This window comes from Hirundo rustica, chromosome 4 (assembly GCF_015227805.2).
Source record: "Hirundo rustica isolate bHirRus1 chromosome 4, bHirRus1.pri.v3, whole genome shotgun sequence".
NCBI lineage: Eukaryota > Metazoa > Chordata > Aves > Passeriformes > Hirundinidae > Hirundo > Hirundo rustica.
This window is the reverse complement of record NC_053453.1, coordinates 70960991-70976706: the sequence shown is the minus strand read 5'-3', so window position 1 is coordinate 70976706 and position 15716 is coordinate 70960991. Positions and strand designations below refer to the sequence as shown.

The 15716-nt window shown below is 41.3% G+C and overlaps 1 protein-coding gene across 1 annotated transcript in view; it reads left to right on the top strand.

Moving 5' to 3' along the window:
* The window catches only part of BCAT1 (branched chain amino acid transaminase 1), a 67157-nt gene that overhangs the window by 40120 nt on the left and 11321 nt on the right, over positions 1-15716 (top strand). Inside the window, exons 4-9 of the mRNA XM_040061182.1 lie at positions 2442-2552; positions 3415-3534; positions 5417-5580; positions 6940-7082; positions 12810-12895; positions 14558-14698. Coding sequence (XP_039917116.1) covers positions 2442-2552; positions 3415-3534; positions 5417-5580; positions 6940-7082; positions 12810-12895; positions 14558-14698 — 765 coding nt within the window. The remainder of the gene's footprint in view (positions 1-2441; positions 2553-3414; positions 3535-5416; positions 5581-6939; positions 7083-12809; positions 12896-14557; positions 14699-15716) is intronic.

The window sequence follows — 15716 nt, the reverse complement described above, 5'->3', positions numbered from 1 at the left end:
TTTTTTTTTTTTTTTTTTTTTTTTATTTTATTTTATCTGCTGGTATAAGGGAAGCATTCTCTGCTTGTTGTCCCCTGAGCTCTTGCCTTCGCCATTTTTATTTTTTCCTCATCTGGTCACCAAGCCTCCAGAGGTCATGTGTAAATTACAACAGGCCCCTGTAGCTGAGGCTGCAGCTCTTGATCTGCCCAAGGAGTAAGAAACCACGCTGGAGTCCCAAATCTGTATTGCACTCTTAGTAGCTTATTACTTTAATGCTTGGCCTCTGGCCTGGTCTGAAACCATTGCTAATATGAATATGCTCTTTTTTTTTTCCATTTTTTTTATTTTTTTTTTTATTCTTTTACCCTTATTGCGTCACGTTTCCTCTAGCCAAGAGGACAGAGAGAGGAGAATCTGGTGTCATTGCTGTGGCTCAATGAATACACAGTGGGTATAATAAAAGTGATGAATTTGGCATTCCCTCCCCTTTCTCCTTGCCCTTCATGATGCAGTGTGGTGATCTGGATCTGCTGAACTCCAGATCCAGCTCCTGTGATGTACAGATGTCAGATAATGCTGTTTCCACACCACTGTAGCAACCAACCATCAAGCAACCACAGCAGTTGCTTTCATTAAAGCTGAACATTTCTGGAACACATCACTGTCTCCCTTTTTATATGAGTGAAAGGTTTTACTGAGCTCTGGAACATTCAAAGTATTTCTTTTTGGAGAAAAAGTTTTCACATCTTGAGAAGGCTTTGTGTTTCAGTAATGATGTGATTCTTACTTCTGTCAAACCATCGGTCAAATCTTAGTAGTGACATTCCTCCCTTTTCCCTCTCATTAAAAGTTCCGTGAATGTGTTTGGGAGAAGGGTGGGAGGGGGGAAAGAAATGTGTTTTGTGATAAGAAAGTAACGTTCCATCAATGTGCTGTCAGTCAGTAACTAGCCCAGTAAAAATCATATCAAAGTATCAGCCAGATGATCAGCTGTGCTATCCTTTATTAAAGACTTTTTTTCTTGCGGGTACAATGTCTATCCTAGGAACGACTTCTTTTTCAAAACTGTGCCAAGCTTTTAATAAGGTTGGCAGTACCATAGGACTAAGATAAGTTTTGAAGGCAAAAGGTTCTGGGTTCTAATTCTGGTTCTGCCACATAATTGGCGCACAGCCTGAGGAAAATTGCCAGGATTCTGCAGTCCAGTTACAACCCAGTTAAAATTTGTCATGTGGAAGGACCTAGCTGTGCCGTGGAGCTGCACACACGCTTTCTAAAGGTTGCATTTCACTGATCCTTATGGAAAAATATCATAGAATTTGATAACAGTGAAACCTGAAATACTCCGTTAAAATTACTTGTGCACAAATATAGGATTATTTTTTTCCAAATAAAAAAGCTGCATATCTAGACTTCCTACTACATAGGATGCAGTTCCAGCCACTTTTTGTGGAACAGGCAGAGGAGGAGAAGCCTGAGGAGACTGACAGCAGTGATGCAGTTAAATTCATAGAACTTACACTGAAATTTAATGTACAAAGAAATGCTTTGGAAGATAGAATTCCAAGAATCTGAATTGTTGTCTATAAACATAAGTAAGCCTTTAATCTACATAAGACTTGTGTATATGTGTATATTAGTGTGAGCTTATGTAATACATGTGTTTTCTGTCTGTAAGTATAACCAGAAATTACCAATCTGCAACTGAAAATAATTGGATATTTGGTGGGCGTGTTTTTTGATGTGATTGGGAGATGCTGCAGGACATTTTCTGGGGCAGGCATTGATAGGATAAGGGTTTCTGATTGTCAACACCAGTTGTCAGGATCCTGCAGTTTGGTGGAATAACTATTTTTAACTTTCCTGTAAAGTATATAGAGAAAATATTTTCATGCATTCTATGGCTAGTGTAAGGCTGCATCTCTCTCATGCAGGCTAAATCCCATTCCACAGCATAGGAGTATAAGGGGGAAATAAGTGACCAGTTCCTGCTACAACTACAGCAAGAACTTTACAAGAATTCTCTCAATTACCTTATTCCCTACTTCCTAACAAAGATGTGTTTTGGACAGGGCTCTAAAAAATAAATAACATATATATAATAAAATTCCGTAAATCCTTTATGTAAGTGAAAATGCTGTTTTGACTCAGGTATTAGAATGTGAGGGAATTGTTAAGTCAAACACATGATACAAATTTTAATTGCTGTAATCAAGTTATTTTAAAAAAAAAAGGTTATAATGAGGAATTAGGAAGTTTATATTACAAAGATAACCTGCCTGTGCTTCAGATAAATCTATCTGGAGTGTATTGCCAGAATTCGCTAGCTAACATTTTCGTGTTTGAGAACTGTGAGCAGGAAGGTGAAGTTCTTATTTCCAAAATTTGCACAGATCGTCACAGGGCAACATGTCTCCATTACTACTTGATTTCTCTTCCCTCCTTTTCTGGCTTGGTAGTTGTTTGAAGGGATGAAGGCTTACCGAGGAGTGGATGGCAAAATCCGCCTGTTCCGCCCGACCCTGAACATGGACAGGATGGCGCGATCGGCACGGAGGACAACTCTGCCAGTACGTACCCAGGGCATCTCCTGCTCCTAAAGTCAGAGCGTGTTTTCCTTGTCAGAGTGCAGATCTCTACAGCTTTTCAGTAGTGGCATTTATCAAACACTCTTAAGCCTTTGACAGCTCAGTGAACCTTCGCTAACAAATCTTATTCAGTGAAGGAAACTGAAGCGCTTATTTTAAAATCAGAACAGTGAGTGTTTTGCTGTCATTGTTGTCTCCCTGCTGCCTCAGATGTACAGGGTGTTTCTGAGGGATGGGTGCAGCGTTTATTTGCATGCAGACATCTCTCTGATTTGCTCTGGTGGTAATGCACCTTTTATTCTTTGCACTTCACTTAAGTTGTTCAGCCTCTTGAGTGCCTTTCGTTTTGGTCATGCCAGTAACTTAACGCCGCTTTTAGCAGCTGTATCTTGGCCAGTGAACTTCCTCCCAGGCTTATTAGCCTAATTGCTGTAAGAACTTGGGAACTTTGGGAGACTTGCTGGCCCCTTGGAGTTGCAAACCACAGCCTTCTGTAGGAGAGGTGTTGCTGTAGCTTGCAGCATGCCCGGCTGAGTTGGCTGCACAGGGAGTTCTCCGCATGCTTTGGAGGCAAGAAGGGTCAATGGCTCCTTTTTACCATCTCAGGAGGACACTTTGGAGCAAAGGAGGTCATTCGGAATACTGCACAAAAAGGCACATCAGCCGAGACCATGGGATATTAAATTCTGTGGGGAAAGAACTCAAGGAGGATGTGAACCTCTACAGCTTGTCACTGTTGCATATCCTGAGGAAGTGTTCCCTGTAGCATGTGGATTGGTAAAGACCACAAAGTGTTCCAGCTTCATTTCCCCATTTGCTTTTTTCCCTTTCTTTTCCTTCCCAGTCTTTTGACCAGAACGAGCTGCTAGAGTGCATCCGTAAGCTCGTGGAAGTGGAGCAGGAGTGGGTCCCTTACTCCACCTCTGCCAGCCTGTATATCCGTCCTACCCTGATTGGAACTGAGGTATGCAATGCCTTTTTTTTTTTTTTTTTTTTTTTTTTTTTTTTTTTTTTTTTTTTTTTTTTTGTCCTCTCTTAAATTTTATTTAGGTAGGAGGCAAAGTCCTCCATCCGTGAAGGGACACAGTAGGTGACAGGATTTAGTCTGGGGGCAGGTTGGTTTTAGGGTTTTATTTCGGAGTCCCTCGGCTGCAGCAGGAATTTAGCATTGACCACATTGCCACTTAGTGGCCACCCTGGTTCAGAGCACGGCCGGCAAACAGAGCAGCTGCTGGCGGTGGGAATGGAACGGCTCCTGTTAGTTGGGGTTGTGCTGAAAGGACATGAAATTATATGTGACATGGTCATGGTAAAATCCTGAGAGTTTGGCCAGAACGTGATGGAACACAAATTGCTGTGCATGTTCTGTAATTTCAAGTAATACCTGAACTTTTTGAGCTTTCAGAAGATTTTACCATATTAATTAAGATGTCTCAGATGAGACACTTTCAGCAGAACTAAGGACTAGTTCTTCTGTCAATTTAGAAACTGGCCTTCTAAGGGGCTGCTTAGCAAATATGTATTAATGTGTCCTCTCTGAGTTTCATGTGTGAGTCACTTCCGTAGTATTGGTAAAGGGAATTAGAAACAGAGAGTTTAGTTTATTAAATCCTTCAGGGTTCTTTTTTTCAGCAGTAGCAAGAGAGAAATGTATAATGGTAGAGCACAGAACAAATAAACTAAAGATTATAGGTTCCAAACTAGGTAAGCTAAACTTCTGCAAGGTCCATATCTGTTAGTTACCAATCATGAGCATTTTAAATTTCACATGGATTCTAGGACTCCATTAATTTAATACTTTTAAAATAGTTGCAGATTTTCAGATTAAAGAATCTCCACTCAGTGACTATAAGGTACTGATATTTAAATTGGGGTGTTTACCTCGTTTTTGGAAATTCTTTTGCTCTGAGCTTTGTTTCAGGACAGCCAACAACTTTTTTGGCCTTTCCACTATCACATGTTGTTTCCAGGTTGCATCTCCTTCCAGGCTTTTATGAATCACCCCAATTAGAAACCCAGGCAGCACAATCTTGTGAATGATCATGTCAGCAAAAATACCAAGATCTCAGTTAATCCTGTTAGTTAGAAGTCTTTCTGAAGCAGTAAGGTAGACAGAAATGAACCCTTTCAGCACCTGGAGAACTTTGGCCAACAGCAGACTTCTCACCTCCACCTTCAAGTATTGATGGTGATGACTTGGAGTGTGAGAAGCCATCTCTCAGAGAGGAGGGGGAGAAAAAAACTTGTTACATTCTTGGTTATTTCTTGTGCTGTTGTGTGAACAAATTTTACAGGCAAATAATTTTAGCTGTCACACAGGCATTCAGAGAGCCAGCACTCAACTCTAGCAATGCCAGTTCTGAGTGGCACTGGACAATTCTTCTCACTACTGTAGCTGACAGTGGTTTCTCCACTGCTGTTACTGCTAGGAGTGTCTTGCCACTCCTTCCCCTAGAAGGCTTTGTGGGCTTCTGGTATGATTAATTCATAATCATTATATATTCACAGTTCATAATAATTATATATAATTATATGGCACTTTGTTAAGCTAATCTTTGAATTCTCAAAAACTCGGAAGTATTTGAGAGTAGTAGAATACCAGATAGATGAATGGAATGGCTGTAAGTGAACGGTGACAGTATATAAAATTAGGGTTGCTATGTTGCTTGGATAGGGGGAAATTTATGTAAGTATTTTTTTATTCATTGCAGCACTTTGCATTGTTCTGGTAAAAGCACTCTCATGCTGCAGTTCCACTGAAAACAGTGTTTCAAAAGCTGATGGTGCAGCACCTGATGTTTGAAGGATACCAGTAACTTTTGATTTGTTTGCATCTTTATTTTCAGCCTTCCCTCGGAGTGAAGAAGCCGACTAAAGCCCTGCTGTATGTCATCCTGAGCCCTGTGGGCCCTTACTTTGGAGGTGGAAGCTTTAATCCAATATCCTTATGGGCAGATCCAAAATATGTAAGAGCATGGAAAGGGGGAACAGGAGACTGCAAAGTGGGAGGGTAAGAAAACGTTATCCTGCATTTTCTGCACTAAGCAGATTCGATTTTTAGTGGATTATCTAATCCTGCAGAAATAGACACATTAAATGCAGTAGTTAAACAAGCAATGTACTACAACAAAGAGTTCAAAATTTTACTTTGCCAATATTATTTATACAACTCAGTTGCATATTTTTGTTAGAATATTACAGCCAATTGGGGTTTTTTTGCAGCATCTCGAGGAACTGCACCTGGAAGGTGTCCATGTGATACTTTGGCTCTTGCCCTTGCAGCAGTTGACACTGGAGTTCCCACTTTGTGCTGCATCATCAGTATAGCAGCCTGCTGCCAGCAGGGCAGGGAGCAGCTCTGGCTGCTGACCTCCTTCCTTGGATTGTCCTGCCCAGGAGTTCCTTTGCTAGGCAGGAAATCAGTAGCTGTCAAGTGCTGCTCAGCTGAGCTGGTAGAATAATCAGAGGGCAGGAAAATAATTCTCCTTCATTCAAGCTGATGTTACGAACCTTTGTTTATGAAACCTTGCTTAGCTCTAGAAATATTTTGTTTCCTGTGCGTTCTTCATACATCAGCTGTGAAAAAGAGTAGTCTGGAGTCATTACTGACTTGATTTGTGTGCAGAGATGAGAATTTGACTTCAGTGTGGTCAGCATTTTGGAGCTGATGACTTTGTACCTTGAACATTGTTGAACATCAGAAGCAAAAAGGGGTTTTTTTTCCCCCTCAAAGCAGCAGGCATTTTTCAGTCTGTAGGCAGCATTTTAGAGAAAGCATTTGCTCCTAAAAGATACGGAATTCATCTAGACACAGTTACATTTCCTGAGGATGCTACTTCTGTGAATATCTTTTATTAAAAAAAAAAAAAAAATCACCTCTGGTGATATTTGTGCTCCAAGAGTTTCATCTGACATATATTACCTATCTGATATGACGAGGTAGATGAATTTAGAAACAAAACAAAAAACTCAAGAAACACAAAAAAACCCCCAAAACCCCAAAGCTGGAGGGGAATTGTTGCTCTCTCTCCAGGAGGCCATCTGCTAAATAAAGATAAAAGCTTTCTGAAGGTTTTTAGTTGCAATAGTTAGAATGTCCAGAATATGGAACAAGAAGTAGTTTAAGACAATTTGGAGGGATATGTTTGAGTTGTTGGCACTGTTCAGCCCTTGAAGGTTTTTGGGTTGTAGGTACAAACGATCTGGTAAAATACTAGTGGAGTACTTCCAATGAAAATATCTCAGGGACAAGCAGTGACAGTTGCAGAGCATTTGCTCATGAGGTAGATGTGCACAAAATCTTGTTTAAATTGAGAAGATGCCCAACTAGGTACTTGTAACTCTGTTTTGTTTTGTTTTTTTCCTGAAGGAATTATGGTTCTTCTATTTATGCCCAGCAAGAAGCCCTGGAGTTTGGCTGCCAGCAGGTTTTGTGGCTCTACGGAGAAGATCACCAAATAACTGAAGTTGGAACAATGAATCTGTTTCTCTACTGGGTAAATGAAGATGGAGGTATGGTAACATAAAGCTTGAAAACTTTAACAGAGTAGACAATTCGGACTGTAATCCACAAAATGCTTCTTAGGATGCAGATCATAATCTTTTTAATGAAGATGGTTGAACAAAGGAAATGCCTGTTTTCTTCTGAAAGTTACCAGGTGACTGTTAGGTGTGAGAGAGGAGATTCTGGAGCAGCTGTGAGTGCTGCCTGCTGAAACAGACTAAACTGCTGGGCTAGTCCACATGCTCAGGAGGGCAGAGTTCAGCCGTGCACGAGGTCACACATCAGCTTTGGTGTCAGCAGGCTGTTTGGTCTCCAAGGGGGTGTTGGCTCAGAAGCAGTGCAGACGTGCTAAAATGCAGCTTACAGCTGTGTGCAACTCTTCAGACTCTAGCTTTGAGTATGAGTAGCTCCTGTCATCACTTGCTGGCAAGTCATATATTCCTGAACTGTATCCAAAAGTATTTCAGCATCCAATCCAAAACTTCAGTTCTTAGATGAAGAATTTGGAGTTCTGTCCAGCGGTGGCAGGGAGAGAGAAACATGTCAGTCGGTGTCTGGTATCACTAATGCTCAAAAGATGCTTTCAAGACTTATCATCATTCTTGAAACTATTTTTGCCTGTTTCCACAGGCATCTCTGAGCAGGGTACATGCTGATTAAAAACTGCCTAGTTAATGAGTAGCCAACTATTCAGGCATCTCAAAACCACCCATTGGGTATGCAGATATTCAGTGCTTGAGATGTGATAGCTGCACCTGATAACTGGTTTGGGAGACTGCAGGCAATGGAATTAAAAGGATACTTCATGACTTCCATGGATGCTGGCTCTCCAAGAAAACGAAGCGTTACTGAATTTTTGCGTGGCAGCAGATGCAGGGATCAGACTGATTCCGTTGTAGTGCCATGGGTACCTTAGAAAACTGTCAGCTTTCTGACAATGCTCAGCTGCAGAAAACAGGCAACATTTTGTGGGGATAGCAGTGTGCCTTGGGTAATGTAGTGTGATGGGCATCCTGCTGCCTGACTCTCATCTCCAGTTGCGTTGCTTGTTCTGCAAGATCTGCCATGTTTGTAAGAAGAGGGGTAATACTCCCTCAGTGTTGAATGAGTCTGTGAAGCTTTGTGAATGAAGTGATAAATATTAGACATTTTCTTCTGGTTGCAGCAGCAGCTGATTTGTCAGTGCGGATAGATGGCCAAATTTATGCCTTGTGGAACTTAGCTGGACCAACACGAAAATAGATTTTGGCTCGTTCTGCCCAGGGAAGGACACTGAAGCGAGGACATAATTAGAATTCAATGTTCTCATTGTACTTAAACCAGGAATATGCTGGAAATATGCAGCTGCAGCACCGTACTGTTCCAAAGATCTGCCAATCACTGCGTTACCAGCGCGCTGCTGAATGGTGCCATTGTGAGGGGGCTGCAGCAAACAACTTGTAATTCCTGCCACCCAGGCGGGCTGTCTGCTGGCAAACCTGTCATTTCACAGGACATGGGCATTATCCTCGTGGAGCACTCTGCTGTCTCCCAGGGTGTTGAGTAACTCTTAATTTATGGGATCTTTGGCTGAGAATCACTCAGGCTGCCAGCGTGTGTCATCACATACCTGCCCGTGGCTTTGCGCGGGATTTGTGCTTGACATTGTGCTCTGTCACTTCACAAAGGACACTCAGGCTGTGGATGGGTTTTGTTATGCAAATGCTGCAGCTGAGAGGGATCAAAAAAAGTGAGGCAGAAACGGCAGATCATCGTCAAAAGGAAATGCTCTCCTTGGTTTATAACCAGAGGCTTATCCCAGTAAAGCCTGGACTGGAGGACAGCCATGCTTCCAATGGGAGCAGGCTTTCCTTGCAGCCTTTGCTGTATATTTTCGGTGATTTGTTGTCCTGGATGGCAGGGGGAGCCTGAAAAAATATTTTGCTTGTAACATCAAGGACAGAGTAGGGGAAAAAACTGCTCAATTTTTGGTAAAATAGTGTGACTTGCTCCGTACTGTTGTTGTGTTCCCACTGCTGCTCTGAAGCTTTTAACATGGCCCAAACTGGATCCCTGCTATTGTGTAAATACTTCATTCATCAGATTCCTGTTTATAGTTTATGTTCACCAAGTGAAAAATTTAGACATCCTACAGTGCCTTCCACATGCTTCTTTAGAGCATGTAACTGTCCCAAGAAGCTCTTGACTTTGAAAACCTCTTCCTTGTCACAGTGTCTGTTCTTCTACCTAGAGTATAGGCTTGGCTTTAGGGAAAACCTTAAAATTTAAACATATGTCCAACCTGAAGATTGCTAACTATCAAATCTGTGTGCAGTTTTGAAAAATTCTGTTTCTTCAAAGTGATTTGCAACCATTTGAGCTCTACTTCTCTCTTTAATGTTAAGGCATTGTGAATAGTATTCAGGCATTATTTAATATTTTTGTGCTGCAATTGAAGTGATGATTAATAGTACCTACATCAAAATTTCATAAATTAAAAAGTAAATCCATTAAAAGATTCTCTGGAACAATCAGGTAAAATTTAAGGCAAGTTTGCTAAGTATTCTATAGTTGGAACATCAGTTGTGCCACAGAAATGCCTTGTACAATTACAATACTAACAAAATCAGGATTGTAGCTTCTGTTCTGGTAGAGAGCCCCAGCAATAGAGTGGAGGGGAGAGCAGCAAATGAATGAGGTGGCAGACAGAGCAAAGGGTGAAAAAGTAATTTTTCAAAGGAAAACAAGTTAACAGACAGACACGAAGGTAATGATTGCATGAGGGAAGAGCTGAAGAAAAGCCTGAGGGAAGTAAGGAGGAGCAGTTAGAAGTTAGATGTTAGTATTAGTGAAAACAGGGTTTTCTGGGTTTTCCTTGATCCTGAAGTTCACTTGGAATTTATCACTTTGGTAAAATACATATATTTAGGTGAATTTCTTGGCGTTGTTACAGTGTGACTAGTACTGAAGGCATCCCCTGAGTGTAATCTTACCTGCTCTGTGTTCCTGAGTACAGGTGTTTAAAAGCTGAAGTTGTGCAATATGGAAGACCTCGTTTTAAAAACCCCTTTAAGCACTCTGATGGAATTCTGTTGTTAGAGCAAGCCTGTACCAGGTTTAACAGGGCACTGGGCAGACGGTACTGCTGTCTATAGTATAACAGTAACAGGAGTCAACTGAAGAGAAACCCTCACATTTCCTTTCAAACCCTTTTCTCCCGCTTCTTGCAACTAGGCATTTTAAACCCATCAAAATAATTCAGAAGGCAAATGGAGTCTGTGAGCTCACAGCCTGTATTTTGGGAGACGGACAAACTGATGTCATACAGGGCCTGGTTTGGCATCAGTTCACAGAGAGGATGAGCTTTTGGCATGCCATGTTGGATAGTGCCATCATCCCTGCCGGATACCAGGGGAGCAGATGTTCCCTGGGTGGCCCCAGGCTGGTAGGCATCATCATATGTATACTTGACAAAATTCTACAGAGCAGCCTGTTTGGAACATTTTGGGACTTTCATGTCCTGTCTGCTCGGTGCTGTTTGGCGGCTGGTTTGGCCTGGCACCTTTTCAAACTAGCTCAAATCAATTAATAGATGTTATTGAGCTTAAATGGGTCCTGGACAAGATCTGTGGCAACATCACCAGACAGAGAAGTGTAATCACAAACTTTGGTATCAAAGTCCCACAGTATTTGAAGTTTTCTTCTTAAAGAAATGAGTGTATTAGATTGTGACTGGGTCACAAATGCAGAATGTCAGGTTTTCAGTGTTTAGAATCAGGTGAGCCCTGTGGCTCATGCGAGTTTTAAAGTCTTCTCCTTGTGATAGTTGTGCCAGAATTAGGACCAGACATGGGTCACAGGTAGAAATGATGCTAGACAGACTCCAAAAAGGGAATGCTTTTTTTCCTGACTGTATGAGGAAGAAGAGATGGCTGATGTAATTACAAGTCTCAGGTAGGTTGGGGAATGACACTATGGGCTAGTCACACCAGAGCAGAACGCACAGCCTGTTCTAGGGCAGCCTCTCTATACATTTTGGTATGGCAGCTTACACCTATTCCTGATGTGTGTGTAGATCCTCGTAAAAGGAACATGGGAGCACTGGTAGGAGAGTCCAGATTAATAAATCGAGGGGTGGCTGCATTAGAAGGCAGCAGATATTTCCTGAGAGAATGGAAAGTGAGTAGCAGATTCAGTGGATTTATCCTCCACTTCCCCTATCCCATCCCAGCTCCCAATGCCCCCTCTTGCAGAGTAGGGGAGCCCAGGATATGCTCAGTCCAGAGCTGCAGGCAGTGTTTGCACACAGAAATATCTTGTTGAGTGCTGAAAACAGCATTAAGCAGCTGAGCTCAACCTGCTCCCACAGACCAAGGACAAAGACCATGCTTCTCTCTTCTACCCAGCTGCAAGTATTCACAGGACTTAGAGAAATATTTTAAAGAGAGGTTCTCCTTTGAGAAAGGTTTATGCCAGGGTTCAGTGATCTTTTTGCAGCCAGGGAGAAAGAGGACATAAGATACATATCTTCATGTTTTTATTGGGTTTTTTATGTGACCTAGGTAAAAAATAAACAAAATTCTTAATGGCTTGTGGTTTTATTGAGCAGGGATAGTATCCTCATAAGGTAAAGAAAGAAAAAGGATAATGAGTAGGGAAATAAAATGGTTAGGAAAAAAATATGAAGACTACTACTGAAAGACTCTGGATGTCTTGACTTCGTGCAAAATTGAGACTGTCTGAAAAGATTAAAAGGTCAGTCTTCTTTGGTAGTAGAAAACAGTGAGTACACTATATGATGGCTTAAAATGAAAAAGATTAACTCTGCTGCAGAGATCAGATGGAAGAACAAAGTCGACATACAAACTTGTGTTTTGAGTAAACAATCCACCAAGTGTGGATTGTTTAAGCAAGTGTTTATTGTTTACCATGCCATTTCATCAGTTTTCTTAGATGGACATTTATCTACTGTTCTCTTTCAAAAGCAAACAAGAAACACTAGCTAACAAACCAAACTAGTCGAGCAGCTTGAATTATTGTTGTAGCTGTATTGTTGTTGTATTTTTCTTATGATTGCTCTAATTGTGTAAAGAGAAAATTGGGACAGAAAAAGGGTGACTAGACTACAACAAAGGATCATTAAGGAAGTGTCCTTCCAAAGAGGGTTGGCAGGATTTCCACTGCTTTGCTGGTTCATTAAATGAACTTCAAAATTTTTGGTGAATGTTTCATATTGCTCCTGTGAAATGGGGATACTAAATCCCGCATTCCTGAATTGAGTGAAACATTTCAGGGAAGGTTGTGACCTGCCCTGGGATTATTGGGCATGGCTTTCCCTCTGTCTTTCTATTGTGAATTGGGAGACTGAACCATTTCATAGTTTGCAGTAGTTAACACAGTGCAGTGTTACACAGTTATCTGTGCATTGTATGTATAATAAAATATATATTTTTATATAGGAATAAAGCCACCTACAAGGCATTAGGCATGTATATATGAATGTTTCATCCCCACCCACTGAAGTATATGCAAAAGGTTCCAAACAGTCAACAACAACTGACTTGAACTGAGTATCTGTTCTGTTCTTGGAGAACTCTGATAAATGTTGCATCTTATGGCATAGGGATTATTTTTGATGCCACAGAATCATGGAATATCCTGAGTTGTAAGGGACCCACATGTTTGGTGTAATATCAGTAAACTTTCTTTTGTTGGTTTGTTTGTTTTTCAACCACTGCTTCTCTTTTGTTTGGCAGAAAATGAGCTGGCAACACCACCTTTAGATGGCATCATCCTTCCAGGAGTGACAAGGCAAAGCATTTTGGATCTGGCACGCAGCTGGGTGAGTGTTCTGGCAGTAATTGTTTCAACTGTCGTGTTATAACTTCAGCAGAAGTAAACGTTTCTGGTGCTCAGTACATTAAAGTTCAACTGGTTTGTTTAAATCATACATATCATAGACCAGTTTGGCTTCCTAGAATCATACAAAGGCCTGGACTGGAAGGGACCTTAAAGATCATCACATTCCAAACCCCCTGCCTTGGGCAGGGACACCTTCCCCTGTACCAGGCTGCTCAGAGCCCCATCCAACCTGGCATTGGAAAGGACCTTTAAAGGTATTCCAGCCTCCCTGCAATGAATAGGGACACCTTCAGCTAGACCAAATTGCTCAGAGTTGTGTCCAGCCTGTCAGAAGCTCTGCTTCCAGGGTCCCTCTGGGTGGCACCTCTTCCCTTCAGCTGCACCCCACAGCTTGGTGTTGCTGACAAAACTTGCTGAGTGTACACTCAGTCCCTTTAACCTAATGGGAACTAAGGGCATGCTAATTCAGGGATTCTCAGGAGCATCATCAGAATACCCCCACCTGTCACACAGAACAATACCAAGCTTGTTAAAGTAGCTCTGTGTGGTATTTAACATGAAAATTCTCATTAAATCCAACTTAGAGCAAGGAAACAAAGAATTACCGTGCATGACCGTAGCTGTACTTCAGTCATCAGCTCATTATTTCTGCGTTTAGTTCTCATGCTTCCAACCTTGTTTCTGCTAACTAGCATGCAGCCTACCCAGCCACAGTCTTGAAGTCATCTGTCTGTTTCCCATTCCTGTTCTGTAGCTTAGCAATCCAAGAAATTATTTGGACGCTTGGGACTAGATCATACCTTGAACTGCAGCAAACTCTGCCTTTCTGTATTCGAAGGTGTTATTGCAGCCTGGGTAAGGATGCTACACAGGCAAAGGCTCATCAAGCCCAGTATCCTGCCTCCTGGGTTTGGCTGGGATTATGCTTAGAGTGGGATAACAGGAGTACCACATACGTGAATTAAAGATTCCAAAATCTGATGTTTATTTTCTTCTTGAAACACATCTCTTCAATTGATTCCTGTGCATTCTTCAACTCTTGTAGAGGGTAAAACACTTCCAGTATTAAGACTGTGCAGTGAAAATAGCTTTACTCGTACCTGCAGTACAGTTAATTTTTGTATGTGACAGCTGTGTGCTGGCTGCAGTGGGTAGTTTCACTAGGGATTAAAAAAATACATCATATAAACTGGCCTGGCAGGTGAAATTAATCAACAGAATGCATCTTGCTTAGGAATTGTCTAAGAGGGGGATGCAAAGGCTCTCTTGATACAGTTGAGTAATTTTTGGACAAACTCTGACATGCTAGAGACCATGAGTTGAGAGTTCCAGTGTCCCATAACAATTCTTCTTCGTTATTCCCTAATGTCATATGGATATTCTGCACTCAGACAGAGGGAAGTGCCACTTAATCATCATCATTGTATCTGGCAAACCACTGGCATCTTTGTAGGGCATTCTTTTAATAAAAATCTATTTTGTGTGATACTGGGATGTTTCAAAAGATCACAAGATCAGAGTCAAAATTTGACTTACTGTCTCTAGGCTGAAAGTTCTATGGTAAATGTTTCGATGTAGAAAACAAAAACACTAATGTCCTTAAACTTCTAATGATTTTTTATGGTTGCTTCTTCTTGTGCAGGGAGAATTCAAGGTGTCTGAGCGATACATCACCATGAGTGACCTGACAGCTGCCTTGGAAGAGAACAGAGTGAAGGAGATGTTTGGTGCTGGAACAGCTTGCATTGTATGTCCCATCGCTAAAATTTTATATAAGGGCAAGGTAAGGAAATGTCTCTTTTTTTTTTTTTCTTTCTTTTTACCCCTTTCCTTCTTTCTTCTGGATTTTATCACAGTTAATTGCAACTGAAGCCAAAACCAAGGGAGATAGAAAAGGTGCACTGCCTGGAAAGATGAACAGTGTCAGTATGTTGTTTTCCAAGTGAGTTACTAGTTGTTGGAAGGGAACTTTCTCTCTTGTCTTCTGGGGCTTTTCCCAATAGCTGAAAATACAAAATCTCAAGTTTTGGGGAAGTTAAAGAGAAAAACAGTTTGCAAATGTAGAAAAATACAGTCTCCCACATTTCTTTTATTCAGTATTTTTTGCTAAGGTACCTGGGGAGGGGAAGGGGAGAAAAGACTTTAACGGAGAACCAAATTTTTCAGCCACTGCTGTCCTTCCTTCTCAAGTTCCTCTCTTCTTCAGCCCTCATTGCAGGGATCCCAGCTCTGATGGAAGAGCTGTTTCAGGACAGTGCACTGCTACTTTCACCTGCTGTTCACTGTATGGGAGATTTCTCCTGCCCAGGTGGAATTCCCCAGGCATTCAGACTGTTAAGCCGACTTGGTGCTCTTTAGTCAGCACAAAGCTAGTTCAGAGGGCTGGGGGTAGTGCAGCTGCTTAAAGGGTTGTGCTTTGTTCATTAAACATGATAAATGTCTGCTGGATGATACTTCCTGAATTAATAAAATAGAGTAAATGTATTGCTACTACCTGATGCTGAGATAATGAGACATGGAGGTGCTGAGTGATAAGAACTGTAAATATAAGTGTTGTATTTCCACACAATATGCTTTGAAATGAAATAACTGTATATAAAGTTACTACTCCTGCCTGCACAGTATTCCCTCCATTTTGGACAGATCTCTTGGAAGGCTTAGATTAGCTTTACTGAATAACAGCATAACAGTTTAACTTTTAACTGATTTAGCAATGCCCTCCTGTTTAAAAAAAACAACCAACCAACTGAAAAACCAACAAAAAACCCAAAACTAACCACCCTCTCCTACTCATAAGGAGG